At 54.1% G+C, this 24,979-nt stretch overlaps 2 protein-coding genes and 1 long non-coding RNA gene across 6 annotated transcripts in view; 2 read left to right on the plus strand and 1 right to left on the minus strand.

Moving 5' to 3' along the window:
- Positions 1 to 140: 140 nt before the first annotated feature.
- CRYBB1 (crystallin beta B1) lies at positions 141 to 11,378 on the plus strand. 3 transcript variants are annotated; one of them, XM_019426511.2, is made up of 6 exons: positions 141 to 269; positions 1,924 to 2,122; positions 3,883 to 4,001; positions 7,813 to 7,945; positions 10,190 to 10,332; positions 11,100 to 11,378. In XM_019426511.2, the coding sequence occupies exons 2-6, from the start codon at positions 1,955 to 1,957 to the stop codon at positions 11,281 to 11,283; spliced, it is 747 nt and encodes a 248-aa protein (XP_019282056.1). In that variant the 5' UTR covers positions 141 to 269; positions 1,924 to 1,954; the 3' UTR covers positions 11,284 to 11,378. The 3 variants fall into 3 exon arrangements, with proteins under 3 accessions (XP_019282056.1, XP_019282058.1, XP_019282057.1); XM_019426513.2 differs by having other exon boundaries at positions 159 to 269; positions 1,936 to 2,122; XM_019426512.2 differs by having other exon boundaries at positions 173 to 269; positions 1,917 to 2,122.
- A 1,406-nt stretch (positions 11,379 to 12,784) lies between these two features.
- On the minus strand, positions 12,785 to 17,300 carry LOC109253524 (uncharacterized). Its single transcript, XR_002074435.2, has 3 exons — positions 17,134 to 17,300; positions 13,828 to 13,880; positions 12,785 to 13,424 (listed from the first exon to the last, which is right to left on the minus strand). It is a non-coding gene; the product is annotated as an uncharacterized LOC109253524 (long non-coding RNA).
- A 37-nt stretch (positions 17,301 to 17,337) lies between these two features.
- TPST2 (tyrosylprotein sulfotransferase 2) overlaps positions 17,338 to 24,979 on the plus strand; it is a 44,056-nt gene continuing 36,414 nt past the window's right edge. The window contains exons 1-2 of one of the 2 annotated variants that reach the window (XM_019426510.2): positions 17,365 to 17,461; positions 19,616 to 19,835. The gene's annotated coding sequence lies outside the window, so the exon portion shown is untranslated. Of the gene's footprint in view, positions 17,462 to 19,615; positions 19,836 to 24,979 lie in introns of both variants that reach the window. The other variant, XM_019426508.2, reaches the window with a different exon arrangement.

The following is a 24,979-nucleotide window of genomic DNA, read 5'->3' on the forward strand; positions in this document are numbered from 1 at the left end:
CGAGGCAAAGTGGCAGCTGGCCAGGGTTTCTGCTGTGCGAGCTGGGCTCACAATGGAAACTGCTGCTCTCCACAGTAACCTAGGCGAGGTCGGGGCCCCAGGGGCCGCCCCCAGCCCAGAGCCTGCTGAGCCAGCTCCAGCTTTGTGTCACAGGGCATGGGCCCTGGTGTCTGCCAGACTATAAAATGGGGGGTCGGCCCCCAGTCACCCACTGCACCAGTCCGCCCGTCTGCCTGACTGTCCTTTAGCAGGAAGTAGCAGGTCCCCAGGTAAGAGGGGACCCGGCAGCTGCCGAGAGCCCAAGGGGAGGGGAGGGGAGAGGAGAGGAGAGGAGAAGAGAGGAGAGGAGAGGAGGGGAGAGACAGAGGGAGGCAAAGAGAGCTGTAGCAGAAGAGAGAGAAAGGCAGAGTGAGAGAGAGAGGAGATAAAAATAAACAGAGAAGGACAGAGAGAAGGAGAGAGAGAGAGGGAGTGAGAGAGAGGGAGAGGGAGAGGGAGAGAGAGAGGGAGAGGGAGAGGGAGAGGGAGAGGGAGAGGGAGAGGGAGAGGGAGAGGGAGAGGGAAAGGGAGAGAGAGAGAGGGAGAGGGAGAGGGAGAGGGAGAGGGAGAGGGAGAGGGAGAGGGAGAGGGAAAGGGAGAGAGGGAGAGGGAGAGGGAGAGGGAGAGGGAGAGGGAGAGGGAGAGGGAGAGGGAGAGGGAGAGGGAGAGGGAGAGGGAGAGGGAGGGAGAGAGAGAGAGAGAGAACAGGAACATCTCCAGGAAGGAAGGACCCTGACTGCCAGCTCAGGGGAATGTTGATTCCCAGAGTGACATGGGGGTTGTGAGGGATGTAAGCAAGAGCCTGGAAGTCACAGATGTGGCCCAGATGTCTGGCCTGCCCAGAGTGGGCAGAGCACGGCAGAGAAACGACAACCCTCCTGGGGGAAGTAGAGGGGAGGGTCTACTTGTCCCAATTAGCTCTTTCTTACCCAAAGCCTTCAGGAACCAGCCAGGGACCGGAGGGCCTTAATCTGTACTGGCAGGGGGTCCTCAGATCCCCAGAAATTGTCTCCAAAATGAAAGGGGGGCAATCACAGGGCGTTCTTCAAACACTCAAAGGCGCCCGTGACCCCAAAGCACTGAGGAGCCACAGGCATTGACCAAAGCCCTCTCCAGCCAGCGCCTACGCAGCCGGAGAGGGCTTCGTCTCAGAAGCCCCTACGTACACTTGACCCACTCTCTCGGCTCCCTCCATTATGCCCCAGTCCCGGGCCGTGTCTGCACCCACACACCCTTGGCGGCCAATGCCAGAGGCAGCAGGTCAACCCGGGAAGAGGTCAAGAATCCGCAGGCATTCATTCCCGGAACAGGTGTTGGTTGAGAATCTACGGCCGGCCGATGCCGCTGGGGACGGTGGGGTGGGCTCATCAGAATAAGGAAAGAGCAGAGCAGGTAATAACCCTGCGGCTGGGTCCATCTGCTTGAGGTGAGATTTGAGCCCTACCTCTTAGCAGCCGTGTGTGCTGGGGCGGGTCACTCCCCTCTCTGAGCTCAGAGGGGATGCCATGGCCCACACTGAACCCACCGCACTGGCTCAGCATTCAGGATCACAAATGCTGGTGACGTGCGCGGGGTACCCCAAGGACCCCCAGATGGGACATCTTGTTATGAATCTGGGGAGGCGAACTGAATGGAACCAGCAGAGAAGCCTGATGAGCGGCGTGCCAGGTGGTGGGGGGCGGGGGGGCGGCAGGTGGCAGGAGGCCTGGGGGAAGGCACACCAAGAAAAAGCGGTCCCCAGGCAGGGGACTTAGAATGAGAGAGAGAGAGCGCACAAATGAGTTCAGAGAGGGCTGCGAACATCTTGGGGCCAGTTGGGGGGGAGGGGAATGCGAGGCTGGGACACAGCTTAAGGGCGCCATCCCTGAGTGACCCAGGCCAAAGGTTCCTTTGCAGAGGTTTGCAGGTGGGGACCATGTCTCAGGCTGTGAAGGCCTCAGCTACAGCGGCAGCGAACACAGGGCCTGATGGGAAGGGGAAAGGGGCCCCAGCGGCAGGACCGGCCCCCAGCCCCGGCCCCGCCCTGGCCCCCGCATCCGTGCCAACGACAAAAGCGGGGGACCTGCCTCTGGGCAACTACAAGGTAAGCACTCCAGGGAGCAGTGGCTGGGCTCCACCCCTGCATTTCCTCTCCCTCCTCCCCTCTCCCCTCCTCTTTCCCTCCCCCTCCCTCCTCTCCCCTCCCCCCCCCCTCGGAGTTTTGAGAAAGGAAGGGGGGGCAGAGGTGGGCTGGCTTAGCAGCAGGAACCACCCGCCCCCTGGGAGGTACTCTAGGAGCTGCAGGTGGCCTCAGCCCCTCCGGAAAATTCTTCAAGGCACTGAGGTCTGAAAGGGCTTCCGTAGAGCTCAACATCTAGCCTCTCCGGTTGGGGTGGGTTTAGGTTTCAAACTGGGGTGCACAGAACTGGGTTCACTACGTGCTCTCTCATGTGGTCCGCATGTGGCTAGCTTTTGTCATGCAGTTCGTTCTTTTTGATATTATTTTTTTAACGTTTTTATTCATCTTTGAGAGGAGAGAGAGACAGGGTGTGAAGGGGGGAGGGACAGAGAGAGGGAGACACAGAATCCAGAGCAGGCTCCAGGCTCTGAGCTGTCAGCACAGAACCCGATGCGGGGCTCGAACTCACGAGCTGTGACATCATGACCTGAGCCGAAGTCAGACTCCTAACTGACTGAGCCACCCAGGTGCCCCTGCCTCCCTGCATTTTTATGCATTATGCCATTAAAAGAAATTCCTGTGTTTGTATTTTACGTGGTGTTAACTTCTAGAATGATGCTGTATGCAATCATTTGGGTTTTTCCCTTTTCTTTCCACCCACTCCCACGAGATCCAGAATAGTCAGCCACATTGCTGTGTGTTTCTATGGGTCACTCATTTGGGCTGCTGATGTGTCACAGTGGGACCGTCACTCCTGAAGACCATATTTGGGTGGCTGCTGGCTTTTCTCTGGCGAAAAGTGTGGCCGGGTCGTTCTTGTCCATGTCTCCTGAGGCCCACGTGCCAGAGTTCCTCTGGGGAGGGCAAGTGGAGGCGTGCACGTGCTGGGTCAAGGGTGTGTGCACCTCCTCCTTGTGTAGCTGGGGAAACTGAGGCTCAGAGAAGGAGGACACTTGCCTCAGGTCAAGTGAACGACGAGGTTTTCCCAGCTCAGGACAACAAAATGCTGGAGGCCCAGTGAAGGGAGGGATTAGCCCAAGTTCAGCACAGAGGCCCCTACGCTGAGGCAGGTGAACTGGCAAGTGCTTTCTGAGCGTTAGCTCCATGACAGGCGCTGAGGCTGAGGCTGCGGGTGCACAACAAGATCAACCCCACACCCTGCCCTGGAGGAGACTTTGGTCTTTGGAGGTTGAATAAAGGGGAGGGGGTGCGCAGAGAGAAGCCAGGAAGCAAAGCAGCAGGGACCGTGTTGGTTGTGCTGATAATGGGTTAAGCACAGTGCAGGGTCACTCAACCAAGCCCGCATGGGGCAAGTGTATAAGGGAAGGCTTCCTGGAGGAGGTGACATCTGAGCCTAGAGCAGGACAGGGACCATGGATGAGCTCCAGGATGGGGACGTATATTGCAGAGGGCATTCCAGGCAGAAGGAACAGCACCGAGGCGGGAAGGAAGAGGCATCAATTCCTAAAGATGGTGCAGAGATGCTCAGTCCAGAAGTGTAAGGAAGGGAGGACAGGATAGTTGCACAGAATTTGGCTCGTGGCCCACTCTCCTATGATCCGTGTGGGTCTGCTCTTACTTATATAGATACTTAATGAAGTTTTGACCTGGGGGGTGTACCTCCCCCCTCACTCCGTACCCTTTTCCGCCCCCCCCGCCCCGGGGATGGGGGTTCCCTCCTGCAGCTGGTGGTCTTTGAGCAGGAGAACTTCCAGGGCCGGCGTGTGGAATTCTCTGGGGAGTGCTTGAACCTGGGAGACCGTGGCTTCGACCGAGTGCGCAGCCTCATTGTCACCTCGGGACCGTGAGTGTTGGCGGGGGGGAGGGCACTCCCAGGGCCACAGTAGAATAATAATAATGAAACACAGTAGCTGCCATTTCCTGGGCACCTGCTCCATGTTAGTGGAGACCCGTGTAATATTTCCAGTCCTTGTTTCAAACGCGAGGGGGCGGTATTATCCCCCTTCCCATTCTACAGACGAAGAAACTGAGGTTCAGAGAGATGATTTGATTAGTGTAAGGTCACACTCACAGTAAGTCACGATTCTGGGGGAGAAACGCTTTTTCTCTATAGAAGGAACGAACCCTGCTTCTCCCACTGCCTCCCTCCTGGGCCTCAGGCAGCCTTATGAGAAACAGTCAGCATCCACTGAGCACACACTAGGTGCTGGACACCGACTGAGGGCTTTACCTAGATGATTGCTACATGAGGCATGGGCTGTTCTTTTTTTTTTTTTTTTTTTAATGTTTATTTATTTTTGACAGAGAGAGAGAGAGACAGAGCATGAGCGGGCAAGGGGCAGAGAGAGAGGGAGACACAGAATCCGAGGCAGGCTCCGGGCTCGGAGCTGTCAGCACGGAGCCCGACGCGGGGGGCTCAGACTCAGGAACCGAGAGATCATGCATGACCTGAGCCAAAGTCGGACGCTTAACCGACTGAGCACCCAGGCGCCCCAAGGCAGGCGCTTTTCTCAGAGGCTCAGAGGGGTTAGGTCCCTTGGCCAAAGTCAAGCAGCGGTAAATGGCAGCTCCTGGTTTCAACTCAGGTCAGTTTCATCCAGTGTTTTCATCACTTACTCCACTGCCTGCCCCTGGCTCTCCGGGCCTCTCTGGGCCTTAGTGACCCCCATGGAAAGCCTGGTGGATGCAGTGGCTGTACCGGCTCCAAGCCCTGCTGAGGTCAGAGTGCAGGACAGGACCCACGTGGCTGCTTTGCCTCTTGTCCCACCAGCCCCCCATCCCCCAAGGGGTGGGGTCAGCCTGTATACCCAGCATCGTGGGACTGCAGTACAAAAGGGCAGAGATGGGCTTTGAGGTCAGTCAGGCCTGAGTTGAAGTCCCACCTCCCCCATTCACCTGTACCGTCTCCGAACCTCAGTTTTCTCATCTCTGAAATGGAGAGAGTAATGGTCCCCACTCCCCTCCATCGAATTATGCTGAAGCCTAAAAGAGCTAAGGCAGCCTGGCACTTCGTGCCTGCCCAAACATAGCGGGTGACAGTGACGACTGCTTCCCCTCCCCATTGCCCTGTGAGTGTAGCGAAATTCAGCGAAGGAGGTGCACTTCTACCTCCTGCCCCACCCCCACCCCTGGTGTGGTCAACACGGCCTCAGCCCCACCCTCAGACCCAAAGCCCAGCTGGGAACAGAAGCTACGGATGTGGCCAATTTGGGTTTTCGGGCTTTTTTTGGTGACAGTGACTCAAACCCAGAGTATTTCTCCTCCAACAAGGATGCAGCTGGTCTTCGGCTGTGCCCGACGGGGAGAGGAGAGGGGCTGTGGTCCAGCGTCCTGAGTCTGTGTCAGGACCGGCAGGGCGGTGGGAAAGGCGGTGGTAGAGGGTGAGGCGGGCGGGGGAAGGAGAGGAGGGGTGTGCCCTCAGCACAGGGGTGGGGAGAGAGGGGCATGCCTGCCTGAAACCTAGGAGCCTTCACCCTGACACCTGACACCATGCCGGGACCTTAGACGGTGACTGGGCCCCTCTGAGCCTCAGTTTCCATATCTGTAACTTAATATCCCTGCCCTACTTCTCTCCTTTCTCGTAAGGCTCCAGTGAGCCACAGGAGATGAGAAAAGATTGAAACAAATATATACGAGTCCTCATTCTTATAAAGGGTCCTCACTGGGTATTATGACTCCCAGAGCGGTGACAGGGAGAGTTTGCGGGCACAAAGTCTTTCCTGATCTCAGAGAATCCCTGAGGTCCAACGCCTGAGGTACAGGCGGGCAGGGTGGCAAGTTACATCAGAATCTTTCCATCAGCTCAGACCTCCTGCAGCTTTGTTCTTTCTTTAATCATAAAAGATAGTATTTGTGGAGATTTCTCTGGGCTGGACTTGGTCCATGCATTCGTTTTTCGACCCTCACAGGTAGATGCGATCTCTCCTCTCCTCTACTGGGGCTTAATGAGTTTGAGTGATTTGCCTGAAGTCACGCAGCAGATAAATGATAAATTGGGATTAGAACTTAGGTCAGTTTCCAGAGTCTATGCTCTTAATTACTACATGGCACCATCTTCCAAGGCTCCCTCCCCATCCACCCAACCATCCATTCATCATCCATCTATCTATCCATTTATCCATCCATCTGTAGATCAGCCCATCCATCCATCCATCCATCCATCCATCCATCCATCCATCCATTTTCCACTTATTCAGCCATCTGCTCCCTCTATCCATCCATCCATCCATCAATACATCTATCTATCCACCCAGCCATCTACCCTTGTATCCATCTACTTACCTATCCAGCCACCTATCCATCCATTCAACCATCCATCCATCCATCCATCCATCCATCCATCCATCCATCCACCCTTTTCTCATCTCCTCTAGATCAAGCAGGCTGAGGCAGATTCCCCTCCATTCTAGGACCATAACTGCATCTTTAATTCTGTCACTCCAGGGGGCATTGGCTCATTCCCCAGACAAGGACCTGAGGCTCCAGGGGCTCATAGTGTTTCAGTCCATGGTGGTAGCCCATCCCCTACATGCCTCCCTGTCTCCTTCTGAGGAAGATCCCAGAGAGGTGATACCGATGTCAGTGTCCCCTCTTATTCCCTGAGACTCCCTGAACACATACAGAGCAAAGACCAAGGGATCCCTTAGCCTCAACTTTCCCATCTATGAAATGGGTCCCTTAGCCTCAACTTTTTCATCAACCTCCCCCAGAACCAGGGGATCCCTTCAACACAAGCGGACTTCCCATCCTTAATCAGGAGACACTGGCAAAGCCAATAAAAGCCCTGTGTGACTTCGGGCTTGTAATCCTTTCTTGGAGAGGACTGAACATCTTCCAATGCACTGTCACACTGAATTGTCAGAGGGGTCTGAGAAGGCGATGCTCCTACCACTGCCCCCATACCAATTACTGGGTGTCTTCCATATTCCAGACCAGTCCTCATCCAGCGTGTGATCTGGGCCCCTGTATCAGCGTGCCCCTTGCCCCTGTGCTACCAAGACTTTGATTTGTTTAGTATATTTCATTTCAAACGACCCTTTCGAACACAATTAAATATCTGTCTAAAGAACCTTGACATCCGTTTCACACATGGAAAGCTAGTATCACTCGCTGTAAGTAAAAGGTGAAGAGTCAACACGATGGACGTAAAGAAGGGCTGTTACACCGTTTGCTTGCTCAAGGCTCTGGGTGGATGGCTGTTCTTTCCTTATCACAGAGAGAGAGAGAGAGAGAGAGAGAGAGAGAGAGAGAGAGAGAGAGAGAGAGAGAGACTAGTGAGTGTCAAAGGTTCGTCAGCACCCAACAGAGACTTTCCCCTAGCTGTAATCAGGTTTCAAGGGAAATGTCTTCTTATGTCTTATTTTACTCCAGGGTCTTGTAGTGCTTAAGTTGTGTGTGAATCCCACAACTGGGGAAACATTTCGCTCACATAATGACACACACTGTCTCATTGAATCCTCCACCAGCCTCCAGAAAATAGGCATGGTAGAGGAAGAAACCAAGGCTCAGAGAGGTAAAGCCACTTGCCCATGGTCACACAGCCTGTAAGTGACATAGCCTAGGCTCAAACCCAAGAGCTTCTGCTAACGGTCTCTCTCCTTCTTGCCTTTGCCCCTCCCGGCCCTCGTCATTCTGTCCATCCCTCCCACATCCAGCTGGGTCGCCTTTGAGCAGTCCAACTTCCGGGGGGAGATGTTCGTCCTGGAGAAGGGCGAGTACCCACGCTGGGACACGTGGTCGAGCAGCTACCGCAGCGACAGGCTCATGTCCTTCCGGCCTGTCAAGATGGTGAGTGGCTCCTGAGCCCGTCCTGGGGGGGGTCAGTGGGGAGGCAGGAGCAAAGGTCAGGTCTGATTGCAAACAAGACAATGGGGGACGAGCAAGGGAAAGAAGGAGGAAAGGCAGGCAGGGAGGGACGATGACCAAGGGCACTGGGCCCTGACGCTCATCGATTTATAAGGTGTTCCTGGTGTGCCCAGCCCCCGCTAGGAGCCCTGGACCAATGAGACATACGAAATATGGTTTTTCCTTCCCTGCCACTTTAGAGAGGAGACTCACTACCTTAGTTGTTGGAACGAGAGACTTCAGTGTCTCCCTTGCTTCTCTTTGTGGACTGTTTCTCATCCCTGACTCCACGTTAGACCCTCCTAAGAAGTTCTGACAATCCCAGTGCCTGTTCAAAACCTCCAAGGGGCAGGTTCAAGCCTGTGTGGTAGCTGAGAAGAGGGATGTCGTAGAAGGACACCTTGAACTTCACGATGATAGGACAACATACTGAAGTAGCTCCTTTATACTATTTAGCTGAGCTAAATAGTATCACTTAAGGAAGACTCAAAGCCAAGATCGCTGGTGCGATCCCCAAGAAAGGCAGTTTTTCCAGAGTAGTGTTGGTTGCGATGCTGGAACCAGCCGTGTGTTCCGTCACCAGTGTTGATCTCCAAGGGTAACCAGCTTCTGCCTCCATGATGGGAGTTTTCCCGAAGAACTTCTATGACTCTCCGTGATCCCAGCTGTTTTGGCATTGCCCCAACATATTTCTCAGAATTGGGAGCTGACTTATCAGGCTGTAATGGGCCCCTGGTAAGAATTCATAGATGTATCTCTCAATGAACGGTCCTTAAAAGGCAATCTATGTCAACAAAGCTTGTTTGGAGGGTTGACCGGCCAGGGCGTTTCTCGTAGCCTCTAGAGCTTTGCTGCCCAATACCTTAAGGAGTAGCCACATGTGGCTGTTGAGTGCTTAACTCTTGACTAGTCTGAATGGAGGTGTGCTTCAGTGTAACATACACAAACCAGGGTTTGACCACGTAGTACAAAAATAAAAATAAGAATATCACGATCTCATTACTATTGCTACACTGTTTGCATGTCGAAATTCTAATAGGTTGGACGTATTTGCTTAACTATATAGTCTATTACTAGGGGGGACAAATCCCAGTGCCTGCACCCCACCCCAGATCCATTGCATCCGAATCTCTGTGGCCGGGTCACGGGCACTGGTATCTTTCTCATGTCCACCAGGTAGGAGGTGTTGCCGGGGCTGAGAATACCAGACCCCTCTCCCCTCTCTATCTCGGCCACTGTCCTCGTGTGGGCCACCATGGTCTCTTCCTTGGGCAGCTCCCGCTCCCTCCCCGCCCGGTTCCCTGGCTCCTTCCCAGCCCACACTCCTGGGACATTAGATGGGTGTCCAACCTGACCTACCTCCCACTTACCATCATGCATTCAACCACTATCGGTTGACCTCTGTCTGCCAGGCTCCGTTGCAGGCTCCGGGTGCACAGCTCTTCACGGGACAGGCCAGGCCCCTGCCCTCACAAGAGGCCGCTACTGAAAACCCAGTCACAGAAATCAGTCTATAATCACAAAGCACGTGGCACGCACCCCGGGCTAGGAGAGCAGGAGAGGTTAGTGGGGCTCTGCTGTGGGCGGTGGCAGCCGGCCAGGGGTGGTCGAGGAAGCCAGCTCCTTGGAGGCTGAGGACCCAGTCAGCCACAAGAGGCCTGACGGGCTTTTCCGCTGCAAAGGGGGTGCCGAATTCCCTGAAGCAAGGATGAACTGGGAGCCCAGGAACTACAAAAGAGCTGGTGTGGCGGGACGGAGGGGAGAAGGGCGCAGGCTGGGTTGGGAGGAATGAATTGCGTCTCTGAGAGCCTCTGCCTCTCGCTGGCTGGGTGACGCCGATCAAGAGTCTTGACCTCTCTGAGCCTCTGCATCCCCGGCTGTAACGATAACCGTGACGGATACAGGGTTTGGTAAGCACTGAATCGTATGCTAGGCGCGGTGTGGAGAGTGCTGTGTGAATTACTACGTGTAGCCCGCATGACAGTGCCATGAAACACAGGCCGTTATAGCTTCTTTTCACAGCTGAGGAGGGCCCTCCCAGGCCGGACAGTGGCAGCCCCAGGCAAGGCCCATGGCAGCCCGAGCAGACTCAGCTGTCTCTCTGTCCACACCCAGGGGGCCCCTCTATGTTACTTCTCTTCGCCCCGTTCACACTTCACATGCCTGACCCAGTCTCTCCTTCCCTAGGACTCCCAGGAGCACAAGATCTGCCTGTTTGAAGGTGCCAACTTCAAGGGCAACACCATGGAGATCCAGGAGGACGATGTGCCCAGTCTCTGGGTCTATGGCTTCTGTGACCGCGTGGGCAGCGTGAGGGTCTCCAGTGGAACGTAAGCATCTCTCCTGCCAGGCCCGTGGCTTCTGCCTTAAGCTCGGAGCTCAAAGGCGGTCCCCCTTCTAGAATATAACATCGGGTGCGTAGGAAGGCCACACGGCCCCTCCCTGGTGCTGGGGCCTGGGATTGCACCCACAGAGCATTATTCCCCTGGAGAGTGGACTCATACTCTGATGAATTACATGTCAGTGTGAACAAACCTGGCAATTGCTTGGTTAGCTGTGAATCCCACAGCTAACAGGTAGCGGTGCTGGGATCTGAACGAAAGTATTGCTGATATCAGACTGTGCGTTCGCAACCACTACATGTAAATTCACTTACATACCTAGGAAACCACTATTTGAAAGGAGGCTCCTCTTTCTTCTGTGCCTCATTGCTAACCAGTCCCCAAAACCTAGTCTCATCCTTTCGATTCTGTTGTGTGAGCCCCACGTCACCACCATCGGTGGGATGTGCACTGATCTCCCTGCCACCCAAGCACACGAAGTACTTTAGGTACATTTTTCCACGTGGCCCCCTAATAACTTTCCAGAAGGGGAAACTGAGGTCTTTTAGAGAGGTGGAGTTACTGGCCAAAGCCAATAGGAAGCCCCAAGAAGGGGCAAAGCCAGGACAGAGGAGCCGCGCCCGCTTCCTGTGACCAAAGCCCATGAGGGATGGAGAACAGATTGCAGGGATGGGGGGAGCTGGTCCCGGCAGGGATCTGGGTGCCAGGCAGTGAGGCTGACCGTCTCCACCCTGTGCTCCTTACTTCCCTTCCAGCTGGGTCGGCTATCAATATCCCGGCTACCGCGGGTACCAGTACCTCCTGGAGCCAGGCGAATTCCGGCACTGGAACGAGTGGGGGGCCTTCCAGCCGCAGATGCAGGCCGTGCGTCGCCTGCGTGACAGGCAGTGGCATCGTGAGGGCTGCTTCCCGGTCCTCGCCGCCGAGCCCTCCAAGTGAAGCCATCCACACTCTGCTCTTCTCCCTTGCCCCACCCCTCCCCCAGACCCGGTTTGCCCATCTTTCCCGTGCAAATAAAAGTTCCTAAAGCCAAATTGTCTCCTGGGTCTGTGCATAAATGTGAGCTTTGGGGTCCCCCATCATTGCCGGCATGTGACTTCCTCTGTCTTGATAATTACGTATACTCGTAATAAACACAACAGGCAAAAGTTCATGACACACGTTCTCTTCATATCTCTTTTGGACTACTCTAAGTGGCTGGGAGCATAATTATTCCCATTTGACAGGTGAGGAAACTGAGGCTCAGAGAGGGAAAAATGACTTGCCCAAGGTCACACAGCCAAAAATTTGAACCCAGGCCCTCTGACTGCTGAGCTCTTAACAAATCTGTGCTTTCCAACTCTGCTCCTTCGTGCACGCTGCTCATTTCTTGCCTTCTCTGCTCGACACCTGTCTTGTTATTTACTTAATATTTTGATTTAAACAGACTTCCTATTTTGCGCTCAGAGGCATTGATTTGTAAATGAAGCTTTATTGCACCACGGGAAGCGGCGAATCAGCATCATATGCCATAGATAGAAAGCAATCGTGTAAATGTACTTTTTAAGAAGGCCAAGTATCAGACAGACACCTGCCCGCTGAAGGCTCTAAGCCTGTAGCCCCGCGCGGGCTTTGATAAAATGGGTGATTACCAAGGGTTGCGGAGAGAGATGGGAGACACACGCCACACAGAGTTTTTTCTCCCTGATATAATCAAAGAAGATTGAAAAGAGCCTTATTTTCTTGTATCCGGTGCAGGGTTACTTAATCCCGGGTCCAAGTTCCACTGAGAATCATCCCTCCTACTACAAATGGCACATGCCTTTTGCTCTTTGAAAACCCGCGCCAGGCCATATTGACTCCCATATCCACAGTTATTATTGATTGATGTTATTAACCTTTAATCCATGCAGGAGGGTGGGCGGGGGGGGGGGTGTGTTGCCATGGCGGAGGGGATGTTTGAGGGGACCTTGAGGGGTGGGACAGGAGCCCGCTTTGGTGGGGAAGAAGAACGATGACATTCCAGGCAGAGCAAACAGCGAGGCCTTACTACCATCCCACATGGCACCTTTGTACGAATGATAAAATGATACCTCTCTTCCTCAAGACATCTGACTGCCCTCTGCCAGAATTTCTTGGCCTACGTCTGCGACGCCCGAAGTGTGAATGCGATACCTTTGCACTGTGCCCAACTTACACAGCTGTACTTGGCAGGCCTGGGGCACCATGGGAAAGGCACAGAGGTTGAGAGAGCTTGCGGTGGGCCCAAGCAAAGCTTATTGATGTGAGAGCACTAGCTTGGCGGCTGTGTGGGCAGAAGCGGGGAGGGAGAGGGGGGTGGGTGGGTGGAAAGAAGTTGCTGAATGTGGCAGGAGATGAAGCTGGAAAGAAGAAGGGTGGGGCCTCCTGAAACCCCACTCTGTGGTTTTGCTGAGCTTCAAAGTTGAGGCACCACCTGACTCCGAAGGTCTTTGCCCTCTGAGGCGTGCCCTCCCACTCCCTCCCATCCTCAGTCTCCCCGCCTCCACCCTCTAATGTGACCAGCATCTTCTATTAGAAGACAGGTTCTCTTGTCTTGGACTAGAAGATTCCGGGGCAGGAATCTGTAGATGCGGGTGTTTGCCCTGTCTCACTGCTAGAAGCTGCAGTGTTGGGCAAAATGCTTCCATTCCCTGGGACTCATTCTGCCCGTCCCTACGAGGGCAGCTCGACTGTCCGAACAGGCCCAAGACTCTGACGCTGGCATTCCATGGTTCCCAACTCCCACGATTCTCCAAGATTCTGTAGTTTATCTCCGAACAGCCGTGACTCTCTGATTCCCAAGCCAAGCCACACAGATTGCCGTCCTCGGTTCCTAAGGTCCGTGGGTGAAGCTCTGACACTCCACTCGGTGGAGTCACAAGAGCCGACTGTGAGACCTCGCGGACAGCAAGACGCGCGATTCGGCGAGAAAGAGAAAGAAAGAGGAACACGCTCCCCATTCAGATATGACCCAAGCTGCTCTCTGATCACTCAGAACTTGTATTTCACGCTTCTTGAGAGAACTATTTTGGGCGTAACAGGTGTTTTGTTTTGTTTTCCGTGTGCCAATCCTGTGAGTCCTACAAAAGGCGAACATAACAGAAATCCACTGGTTTAAGGAGTGACAAAGCTGACGCGTGTTCGTAATCTAGATTTTCCAGGCTGCTGTAACTCAGAGGTGTTGAAGCCCTGATTTTCTCACAGGTGTTCTACGAAAACAGGGTGCATGGTAGCCGTGCGGTGACGCGAGCTGACGCTCGGCAAAACCGAGCAAATCGGCAAAAACGAGGCAGGCAGCGTCCCAGTAATTTATTCTATGCCTGACTTGCCGCTGTGTCCGTATATTATTTAGCTTTCGTTAACAAGCTCCTGAATCCACACACCACATGATAAAAAGCCGGAACAAACGCAAAGGATGAGTGAGCCCAAGACAAGGCCACGTAAAAAGGTGGGGAGGGAGGGTGACATTTAAGACTGACCGACCTGTTGTTTCTGCCCTGGGTCCTACTTCCAACGAAACGTGAGCTTTTCACCACCTGAAACAGAATTTCAGAGCTGAAAGAGAAGTCACTGTTTTTTTGTTTTTTTGGTTTTTTTTTTTTGCCTCGAAATGGAAACTTAGAGCGTTCGACTTTTTCAGGTGCTCACCAGAAGCACTGATGATGGGCACCATGCTGGAGGCCACCAGTGGAGCCGGACCTGGTCATGTGGCTGTCGTGCCCACAGCTTTTTTGGGGGGCTTCCCGGGGCCGGTTTGGACTCTGTGGGAGTTTGGCCCTAAATGCTGGCTTCCAAACGCAGTGCACGCTGGGATGTCATCCTGTTTCACTATTAGATCCCAGCTCATGAATCTCTGAGTCACAGGCCTTTGGGAAGACAAAGCACCTTGGTTATGGAACGCTATCTCCCGTCCACAGCAACAGGAGGCAAACCACCATCTCTGGGGCATCAGGGCACAATCAGCAGTGTGTGTGGGCGTGAGGGGCGGGGTGAGGGGGTGGAAGGGCCACCCGGGGCTGTGATCCCTTGCGTGCCGGCACCCGATGCTGATGGACACACAGCAACCGAGTTTTGGGAAAGGTTCATTGTGCCAGGGTGTCCCAAGGAGCTTCCAGAGAGGTGAGCATCTCTTTAGAGCCTCGTTGCCATGACAGCCAGTCGCCTGGATCCGATCCCTAAGGTCAGAGTGTTTTATGAAGCTTGGGTACCGAGCTAGGAGTGCTACGCATCCTTCCAGCAGGAGGAGAAAGCCTAGCTCCCTATCCACTGTGGGGCACCTCCTGCCACCACCGTCCTGAGCCTGCATCTCAGCCCTGACATTTACAAGCCGTGGCCTGCGGTCAAGACAAATGACCTGGTGGAGCCTCTGATTCTTCATCTGTAAAATGGGAGTGATGAGGTTGTTTGTTAGGAGGAGTAAAGGATCAACTTGAATAGGATACATACAAGGAGCTTAAAGCACAGCATTTCCCCTAATCATCATCAGTATCACCTTCTCAGATGTTGGAGCTGGAAAGAGTTTTAGAATCAACATTTTTTTTAAGTTTATTTAGAGGGGGGAGGGGCAGAGAGAGAGAGAGAGAGAGGGAGAATCCTAAGCAAGATGTGCACCGTCAGCCCAAGAACCATGAGATCGTGACCTGAGCCAAAGTGGGATGCTTAACCGACAGAGCCACCCAGGCGCCCCTGGAATCAATGTGTTTTATGCCACATTTATTCTTCCTGCTTCTGACAAGTATTGGCTGAGGGCCTCCTAAGTGCCAGGCTTCATCTAGGTGCTGGGGAAACAGGTGGGGAGAGAAGACAGGAGAGGCCCCCTGCTTGGGTGGTCATGGATTGGAGGAGCAGACGGGAGGAGAGCTGTCATTTGGTTTCAAAGCCACATCAAATTCCTGGGCTGCATGGTCCAGTGTCCGTCTCATCAGGATCTCCTGGGGGTCAGGTAGGCTTCCTCAAGGAGGGGCAGCTAGCTTGAGATTTGAAGGGGTTCACCAAGTTGGAGGACCAAGAGGAGAAGGTCCAACCTAGAAACCAGAAGATCATCTGGTCCCCTTCTTCAGCCCCACAACTGAGATCTGCCAATCCTGTCTTCCAGATATCTCTGGAACCCGAACATCCCCTCCCTGCCTCTGGTCCCACCCTGGGTTGGCCACCTCCCCTGGAGTATTTCAACAGCCTTCAACCTGCCTTCCCTGCCTGTCATCCTCCACAGAGCAGTCAGAGGACCTCTGCAGAAAGCAAAATCAACCATGTCCTTCCCCTGCGGAACACCTTCCTGTCTTTCCATTGCTGCCGGGTGAGGTCCTGACTCCTTCCCACATTCAGCAAAGCCCTGCAGCATCCAGCCCCTGAAGACCCCTCTGATCTCCTGTCTCCCCGCCTCTCCCCACATCTGGTCCACCGCATTTCACGCAAGCCTGCATCTGGAAAGTGCTTCCTGCTGGACCTTTGTACCTGCTGGTCTCTGTGGTTGGCACACTCTTCCGTAGACCTTTACCATGTTTCAGGCCTCAGTGTAAACACTCCTGGTCTTCCCTGCCGGGGCCAGGTTAATCCCCTCTGTCCTTCCCAATTAGAGGTGCCCACTGTATCGTGACTGCATATTGAAGGGTCTGGTTTCCCAAGTGGATGCAGGGTCCTTGTCCTCCTGTTAACTGCTGAATCCCAGTGCCCGAAACAGGGCGCTCAGGAGATGCTGTTGCTGGCCAGAATGTTATTAAACAGATGGTCCCCATTCAGATCTCTTCCCTTGATCTCCAGTTCTCTGCCCACAAAGGGGGCGTTATAAAACACCCAGCAGAGTTACTATGCAGCTAATCACACAAATCCTCTAATATGTGCACAAGAAACACTATATGATATCGTTCTTAAATAACAGTCAGCTTCACGGAGACAGGGGATTTCATATCGTCAGTCCCAATACTTTCTACATGGTAGGCACTATTTATTGGACACGTGAATGAATTAATGAAGAGCTATGAATGAACGCATGGGCAAATTACCTCTTTTCTGTAGGCCTTGGTGCTGTTATCTGTAAAATGGGGGTGACAATACACCTATCACAGGATACTAAGCATCAGCACAGGGCCGGACACAGGGCTCAAACCCGTGAGCTGTGAGATCATGACCTGAGCTGAAGTGGGATTGCTTAACCAGCTGAGCCATGCCGGCGCCCCAACAGAAATTCATTTTAAATAGGCCCTATATACAGATGGTTAAAAACAACAACAAAGAACAAAGGTCCACGATGAATGGTAAGCCGCATCCCTTCCTTCCCTTTCCTTCAGTGAGTATGCATATAATGCAGAGATAGATCTGTTACACACCCATTTTACAGATGAAGAAACAGGCACAGAGAGGTTATATATCTTAGATGGAGCTGAGTCCCACCAGCCTAGAGTTTTATTTTACTCATCTACGCCAGCGTTTCTCGAGCTCAGCACAGCTGACATCTTAGGCTGGGGGTGGGTGGGTTGGGGACGGGGCTGTCCCGTGTTATTGCAGAATGTTTAGCAGCGCCTCAGGCCTCTACCCACCAGACACCAGTACGACACCCCCATCCCCCAGTTGTGACAACCAAAAATGTCTTCAGATATTGTCAAATGTCCTTGCGGTGGGGGCAGGACAAAGTCGCCCCTTTCTTGAGAACCCCTGACGCCTATGAATACGTATGATAGCCCCTCTCTCTTTTTCCCTTGTGTCACACACACCGGAGCATAAGTGCCCTCTGTTCAGGGCGTAGTCTTCTCTCACACCACTTCTCCGCGACCATTCCACCCTGCTGCTTACAGACAGAAGGGTACGCCTCTGAAACAGAGCTGTCCTGGCAGGAAGAGTGGTGAGCTGCCCGTCCTGGGGGGTAAGCCAGCACGCAGACGAGGACTTCCGGGGCGAGGCCGGCTCCCGGGGCCGCCCCGCCCCACCGCGCGGTCCGGAGGCGGACCGCAGGGGCGGCGAGCGGCCGTGGGCGGGGCCGCGCCCCGTCCCCGCCTCCACGCAACGTCACGGCGCCGCGGCCCCGCCCCCGCGCGCGGGTGCCTCCCCCTCCCCCGGCCGGGGTGGCTGGCCAGCCCAGAGTCGCTGGGCGCGCGGGGTCGCCTCGCCGCGCCTCGGCACGGTAGGTGGCCCTGGGGCGGCGCGTGGGGCCCCGGGCCGCAGCTGCCGGCAGGGGGCCGCCTGCGGGTCGGCCTCGGGCTCCGGGGAGCCCTCGGCCCGGGCGGCTTCTTCCCGGGCCCGGCGCGGCTGCTGGGGCTCCGGGGCTGGGAGCTGGGCGGGAGGCGGCGCGCGCGGCCGGTTCGAGGATCCGCAGGCGCCGGGCGTCCGGAGCGATGTCCGCGGGGTGCGGCAGAGCCTCGGCCCCCGGCCCGCGCTTCCCGCCTCGGACCCAGCGCCCGGGCGGCGCTCGGCGTCCGTGTGTGTGTGTGTGTGTGTGTGTGTGTGTGTGTGTGTGTTGGGGGTGGGGGGAAAGCGGCGTGTGACCGCCGTCGGGGTCCCCGACCCCTCCTCGCCTTGCGGGGACCCCCGGGAGGGCGCGTGGAAGTTAACTTGCAACGCCGTGCAGTTGCGAGGTGTGTCCAGAGTGGAGGCGTCGGGGGGCGGAAATCGTTGGTTGGGGAGGGCGCCGCCGAGAGCTTGGGGTCCGCGGAGCCCTCGTGAACTTGAGGGTCCCCCGCGAAATTCGGCCAGAACACCCCACCGCCCGGCAACCTCCCCCTCGCAGTGTGAGCTGGAGGCGAGGTGCCAGATAAAGCTGGGACTGGGAGTGGCCGCGAGGGAAGAGGGGTTTGGTCACGGAGGCTGGACCTGGCAGAGTCGTTATTATTAAATGTGGGACAGAGGTCAGGTCTGGCTTTCCCACTCAAACGCACATCCCCTCGGGAGGAAGGGTGGGAGCCATCCGATGGAGTGCAGTTGTTACAAGGCACTGTGCTTATCACTTGGGGAAACTGAGGCTCAGAAAGGCATGTGCCCACGGCCCTAGTAACCTACTAGGGCCCCCAGGTAGGACGTGGCAGAGCTGAAACCTACCCTCAGGCCTCCTGACTTCATGTGTCATGTCGGGATGTTGGGGAGGGGAGCTGGCAAACTCCTACTCATCCTTCAGAAGCTTCAGGCAGCACCCTATCCTGGGGTGCCTAGCAGTCCCCAGGCATTGTGGGGGGTTCCTGTTTTGAAATCCACTGAGGTAACTTGCTCTTTCTTTCACTTACCAACCTCCTTGTAGGTCTGTGTCCCGTACTGGGCTGTGCACACCTCTCCCTACACCCCATCTCCTATCTTTTCCTTCAGCTAGGTGGCCTGATGGTTAGGCCAGGCCTCTGGAGTTAGGCAGATCTCAGTGTGACTCATCCTGGCTTAGTAGTGAGGTAGCCTGCTCGAGTCATTCTTCCTTATCCAGCCTCAGTTTCCATGACTGTGAAATTGGGTTTTTTGAGTCATTCATGAACCATTTTTACCTTACTGAATCCTAATTGTATTATTGTATTATTTACCCAGTGTATGTGCTTATATCACTGTTCTTCCAAATCGCGTATGATCTCTTTACAGCAGCTTTACTGAGATACAATTCAGATTTTAAAGCATTCAGTTCACTGGTTTTTAGGATATTCGCAGAGATGTGCAACCACGACTACTACCTAATTCTAGAACATTTTCATCACCCAAAAAGAAACCTTGGACCCATCGGCAATCACCGCTCAATCCCTCCTTCCCCAGCCCCTGGCAACCACTCATCTGTTTTCCCTCTCTGGATTTCCCTGTGCTGGACATTTTATGCAAATTTTATGTAAATGGAGTCACGCACAACGTGGCCTTTTGTGACTGGTGCTTTTCACTTAGAATGAGCCCGAGTTTCGTCCATGTGGTAGCATGTAGGGGTTCTGTGTTCCTTTTTTTTTTTTTTTTTTAATTTTTTTGCTATTTCATGACTTTCTGTTTTTAGGTTTTTAATTCCAATATAGTTAACGTGCAGTGTCTTATTAGTTTCAGGTGTAGTATTTGATCACCTTTTAAGGGCTGAATACTATTCCACTGTGGATATACTCTATGTTTCCACTTGGCAGCTAATGGACGTTTGCTTTCTGTCCACTTTTTGGGTGTCGTGAATAATGCTGCTGTGAACATTTGTGTACAAGTCTGTGCAGGCACATGATGTTTTCAGTGCTCTCGGGTATATCCCGAGGAGTGGAATTGCTGGGTTGCACGGTAATTCTAAACCTTTTGAAGAAGGGCCAGTTTTGCAAAGCAGCTGCCCCATTTTACAATCCCACAGGCAGCCGATGAAGGTGTGGATAATCTGGACTAAATACAGTCTCCGAAGCCGTCCTAATCTTTGAAATCACTGGCTTTGATGTGCTCATTATAAATTATATTCCAATACGCGTGGAATTAAATGCCTCATTAGCAGAATGAGGAGTGTTCTGTGGGTCACGAGGAACAGCTCCGGGACCATCAGGAAACTGGTGACGAAGCCCAGCCAGCGCTTAGCCGAGGTATGTGTGCGTTTACATCGCTTCTGTGATAGTGACATAACTTGCTGAAGGCATCCTGCTGGGCCCTGTGTGGGACCGGGGGCAGTGGGGAGCCCGGGAGCTCATGGTACCCACCCCAGACCTGGGGCTGCCTATTAGGAACCTGCACACAGTGGAAAGAACTGCTCAGACCTTCCCACCCCAGGCCAACAGGACATCCCATCACAGCAAAGACCCACAGAGGCCGGGGGAAGGCTTGTCCCTCAATTGAGAAAGGGAGTCTGGTCCTGCCCGTGCTCCCTCCCCCGGCCCCCCATAATCATTCTGAAGGTGCCCTCCCCTGGTGGCCATGTGAGGTGGGCCATCTGAGTGGCCTCAGTGAGCCACTCCTTACTTTTAAGAGATGCTCCCTGCCAGGCCTGCGACCGGCAGTCCTGAGTAGGGCAGTCACCCTACTCGTGCCCCTCGGGACGCACAGACATCCCGTCCCTCCTCTTGGCATTGCCCCTGTGCCTGGGACCCCCACCTCTTCCCTCACGCTCTCTGGCTTCTGTGAGGTGAAGCTGCCCAGGTCAGAGCATGACGTTTTCATGGAGGAACCAAGTTTCTCGAAGGGTCTTCCTGATGTTCTTAAACCTGTCGTCTGCTGGCTCTGGAACTGAAGCCAGCATTCATCTGTGCGTTCTGGGCTCCCAACAAGCAGCCTTGTCCTACCCGGGCATCTGCCGTTTGGGAGGGCCATTGCGATGGGCCTCTGGCCGCTGTATCCAGCCCCAGCCCCAGCCCCTCCTGCCTTTATTCATTTGTGCATACTTCCCTCTCCTCGCCCTTTTAAAATCAAGCATTCCTGCATAGCCTGGGGAAACATGGGCCTAGGCATGCATGGGCCTCAGTGTATCCTGCTGGGCAGTGGGTGTAGACCCAGCCACAACTTAGATGTAGTGCCACCTTGGGACTGGTAAAGCCATCCAAGTGTGTCATCGACATGACTTTGTGAATCGATTTGCAGTAAGAGAGGTGGGTCAGAAGTGGCTGGTGTGAGTGATCTGAAAGCCCGGGTATGGCCCAGCTGGCTCTGGTTTGCCACGCGGCACTGCAGAAACCTGTCTGGGTAACAGCAGCTCCTGGCCTCCCCACCTGCCACCTGTTCCTGCCATCTGCAAGGTCCCCTTGCCCTCTGCAGCCACATGTTCACCCTGTCTGGGGCCGCTCAGGAGACAGTTTTGAGATCCTGCCCCCTCCCATGCCCCTTCTCTGGTCTCCTCCACCCCGGGTTGTGGCCTGAGGAGGATTCGTGGGAATGATTCCTTGAGAACAGCCCACGAGCTGGGCCAAGCCCTCGAAATCCTAGGGGAAGCGCCCATATGCCCAGGGGAGCGTCTGGGGCTGCTGCCTAGGGAGGAGTTTCATGTAATCCTGTGTGCTCAGCTGGTGGGAGGCAAGGCAGGGCAGCAGTCCCGTCTGCCAAGTGCATTCTTGCATCAACCAGACTTTCGACCAGGTTCCGGTGGCCAGCAGGCAGGCCGAGTGGTAGCACGCATGATGGAGGGCTCGGGCTTGCGTTAGAATCTGGTTATTCCACTTCGTGGCTGCATGTCTGGGTTTACTGGCTGCCTTCCCCATGCTTCAGTTTCCTTGTCTGCAGAATAGAGGTGCAGCGAGGACCTACCTCCTGGTTTGGACCAGAGGAGACCGGTGGGGGGGTGGGGCATAAAGTGCATACCTTGGTACAAGGCAAAATGTGAGGGGTCAGGGTCAGACAGGCTGGAGTCTGGAGCATGTCCCTTTGGACGCCTCAGCTTCCCCATCTGTCAAAAAGCAATAATTATAACTGATATCAGTAGAGCTCACCAGGCACGAGGCACTTTATGTGCGTCAATCAGATTTGATTCTCCCACTGGCTATATGAAATGGACAAGCCAAGGGGCGCCTAGGTGGCTCAGTCGGTTGAGCATCTGACTCTTGATTTTGGCTCAGGTCACGATCCAGGGTCATGAGATCAAGCCCCATGCCCCTGTGCACATGCCTATGTGTGTGCTCTCTCTCTCTCTCTCTCAAGTAAAAAAAAAAAAATAAAAAAAAAAAATTGAAATTAAAAAATAAAAGGACAAGCTGAGGCACAGAGAGGTGAACCAATTTGGATAAGATCCCTCAGCTAGGAAGTGGGAGAGACAGGATTTTAATCCTGAGTCTGTACTCTTAATTATCATCTCCACTTAAAAAAAATTTTTTTGTAATGTTTATTTAGTTTTGAGACAGAGAGAGACAGAGCATGAGTGTGTGAGGGGTAGAGAGAGAGAGGGAGACACAGAATCCAAAGCAGGCTCCAGGCTCCGAGCTGTCAGCACAGAGCCCGACGCGGGGCTTGAACCCACAGACCATAAGATCCCGACCTGAGCCAAAGTCGGACGCTTAACCGACTGAGCCACCCAGGTGTCCCTCATCTTCACTTTCAATTACCATCTTACCCACTCCTCATACCCTATCTTAATGCCCAACAGATAGAAAACACTAAGAAGATATCAGTTATTATTACTGCATTATATATATTGTTACAAATTACTATGTATTATTATTTAAGTTTTTAAATTTATTTTTGAGAGAGCACATGCTCCCATGAGAGTAGGGGAGGGCTAGAGAGAATCCCCAGCAGGCTCTGCACTGTCATCACAGAGCCCCATGTGGGGCTTGAACTCACAAACTGTGAGATCATGACCTGAGCCAAAATCAAGAGTCAGACACTTAACCGACCGAGACACCCAGGTGCCCCTACAAATTATTAGGTGTTACTAATACGTATTCATCCCTTTTCCTGCCCATTTGTCCACGCTCCATCCTGGATGGCAGAACACACAGGGCTCTTGGCTTGTGTAGCCCAGATTCCTACCCCCCAACCCTCATCCCCCACCCCCACTCCCTCCCATTCCCCACGGTCTCTGGAGCAGTTGGGGCTGGGTAGAGGCCTGGAGGCATCTGAGCCCCAGCTTTGCTTCCCAGGTCACTCTGTGACATCGAGTAAGGTGTTTCCCCCCTCCGAGACTCCGTTTCCCCAGCTGTGAAATGGGCAGATTGGGCTGTAACATGCTGGCAGTCGATGCCTGTGACCCACAGGATGGTTTTTGTGTGGCTCCCATGGTGATTCGTTTTACATGGAGCCAACATTCAAATATTTTTAGAGAATAATCCAATCTCCCCACTTCTTTTGGGACCTCAGGAGCTTGGGCGAAACCGGAGTGGCCTGAAGCTCCCCCTTAAATGTCCTGGGCTCTCCTGGTCGTCATCGTGCCCACCATTCTCCATCATCACACGCGTGACCTGTCTGGCCCCAAGGGCCCTCTGGCCCGGTGTGGGTCTTTGAAGACACCACGGGCTTGCCTGGGTGTCACTTGAACAGGCAGTTCCCATTGCTTTACAAGCAAAAATGTTCAACCGCTGTGCCCGTGTTTTCAAGAGTCCTTCCAGCCCTGTTTTTCTAGCACATTGGAGGTTATCCGAGGCCTCCTGTTCTGCCACTGTCGGCCTCAAGGCTCTTAACACGTGGGAGCGTGTCCTCATTCCCCACCCCCTGCGGTGGGGGGGGCGGGGCGGGAAAGCCCCTGTCTCTGGGCCCCAGGGTCCCACCTTACTGGTTGGGGTTCTCACAGAACCCACGGTGAGATATTTGAGGCCAGCTGAGGTCCCTGTGCTGTGAGCACTGGCGAGCCTATTTCTGCCTGTGTCCCAGCACGTCTACACCACCTGAGTGGCTCGGGGAACACCGTCCCCTACCCTTTCTCCGTCCTCACAGGGTGTCAGGGAAGCATTTGTTATTGATGATTCCATTTCCTGGAAACCGAGGCTCAGGATAGTCGAGTCACTTTCCCGAGGTCACACAGGCCTGATGGGACAGCATCGGGGTTTGAACCCAGACCTGCCCAACTCCAGAGGCCGCCCATGGGGTCTTTCATCCATCCCATCACTGCACAGATTTCCGCTGAGTGACGCCCCCCCCCCCCCAACGCATCTGCAGTCACTGCGTCCCTAGCAACTGGCACTGAGCCTGGGTCATTAGAAGCACTCAGTAACTTCCTGGGAAATAGGGACGCGTGGCAGTTTCTCAGCTAGATGCTGGGGTGCAGGATTTAAGAAGCCCCTGGGTGCCCGGAGTTTACCCTCTGGTGGAGGCATCAGACGAGACAAAAAGTAAATCACACCTCCCACCTGAGGTGCCTACCTAGAAAGTTGGCAAATGACAGCCCTGGGCCCAGTCCAGCCCCCGGCGTGTTTTTATAAAGTTTTGTTGGAATACAACCACACTCATTTACTTACATTTCCTCTATGGCTGCCTCCGTGCTACCAGGGCGGAGTTTGGTGGTTCCGACAGAGACCCATGTGGTCCACAAAATTGAAAATATTTATTATCAGGCCCTTTGCAGAAAGTCTGGCAAGCCCTGAGCTACTCATCTCTTGGGTCCCTGTAAGTTGTGATATTTTGTAGTTTGGTGGCTGTAAAGTGATAGCAAAAATAATGATTGCCGTTAATATTTGAGTGCCTACTGAGTACTTAGCTCTTTACATGTATGTTTCTTAGCTCAACTCTTACCATAAGGGACTCCAGTACCTTCATTTTATAGGAGAGGAAATTGAGGCTTATAGGAAATTGACGCTCGGTCACTGGCCCGGAGTGTGTGGTCCAGGGAGTAGGTAAGGCCCATTGGAGCCAGGTCGCCTCATTTTTGTTTTGCAGGAGCTCCTGCCTGAAACTCACAGACCTCAGAGGAGGTTTCATTTTGATTTTGACTGTCCGTGGCTATTAGGGTACCTCCACGTCTTGTCCATTCTCCCGTTTAGTCGACAAATAGGGGACCACCAGGACGGTGGGGGGGGGGGGTGGAAATGGCCAACCTGTGAATTCCAGAGGAGGAGGCAGCAGGCCAGAGAGGCCACAAAGGCAGCTAAGTACTTTGGGGGATGGGAGGCAGCCAGGGAAGGCTTCCTGGAGGAGGGGGGGGGGGGTACAAATTGTGCCAGTAGGAGTTAGCTGGGTAGAGGAGGGCAGGAAATGTGTTTCGGCGGGGAGAGAACCACAGGTGCAAAAATTAAGAGGTGTGAGACCCTGTGGCCTGACAGAGTTCGTGGTCCAGCCCTTCCGGATGTTCGTAGGTGCCTTTTGGGGTGTAGTGGGG

This window comes from Panthera pardus, unplaced genomic scaffold, assembly GCF_024362965.1.
Source record: "Panthera pardus isolate Hobbes unplaced genomic scaffold, ASM2436296v1 HiC_scaffold_15, whole genome shotgun sequence".
NCBI lineage: Eukaryota > Metazoa > Chordata > Mammalia > Carnivora > Felidae > Panthera > Panthera pardus.

Bases quoted from the DNA above. Each gene is read 5' to 3' on its own strand.
- CRYBB1 (XM_019426511.2), top strand. From the start codon at position 1,955: ATGTCTCAGGCTGTGAAGGCCTCAGCTACAGCGGCAGCGAACACAGGG. The intron at 2,123-3,882 runs GTAAGCACTCCA...TCCCTCCTGCAG, and splicing joins TGCCTCTGGGCAACTACAAG to CTGGTGGTCTTTGAGCAGGA. The intron at 4,002-7,812 runs GTGAGTGTTGGC...TCCCACATCCAG, and splicing joins CTCATTGTCACCTCGGGACC to CTGGGTCGCCTTTGAGCAGT.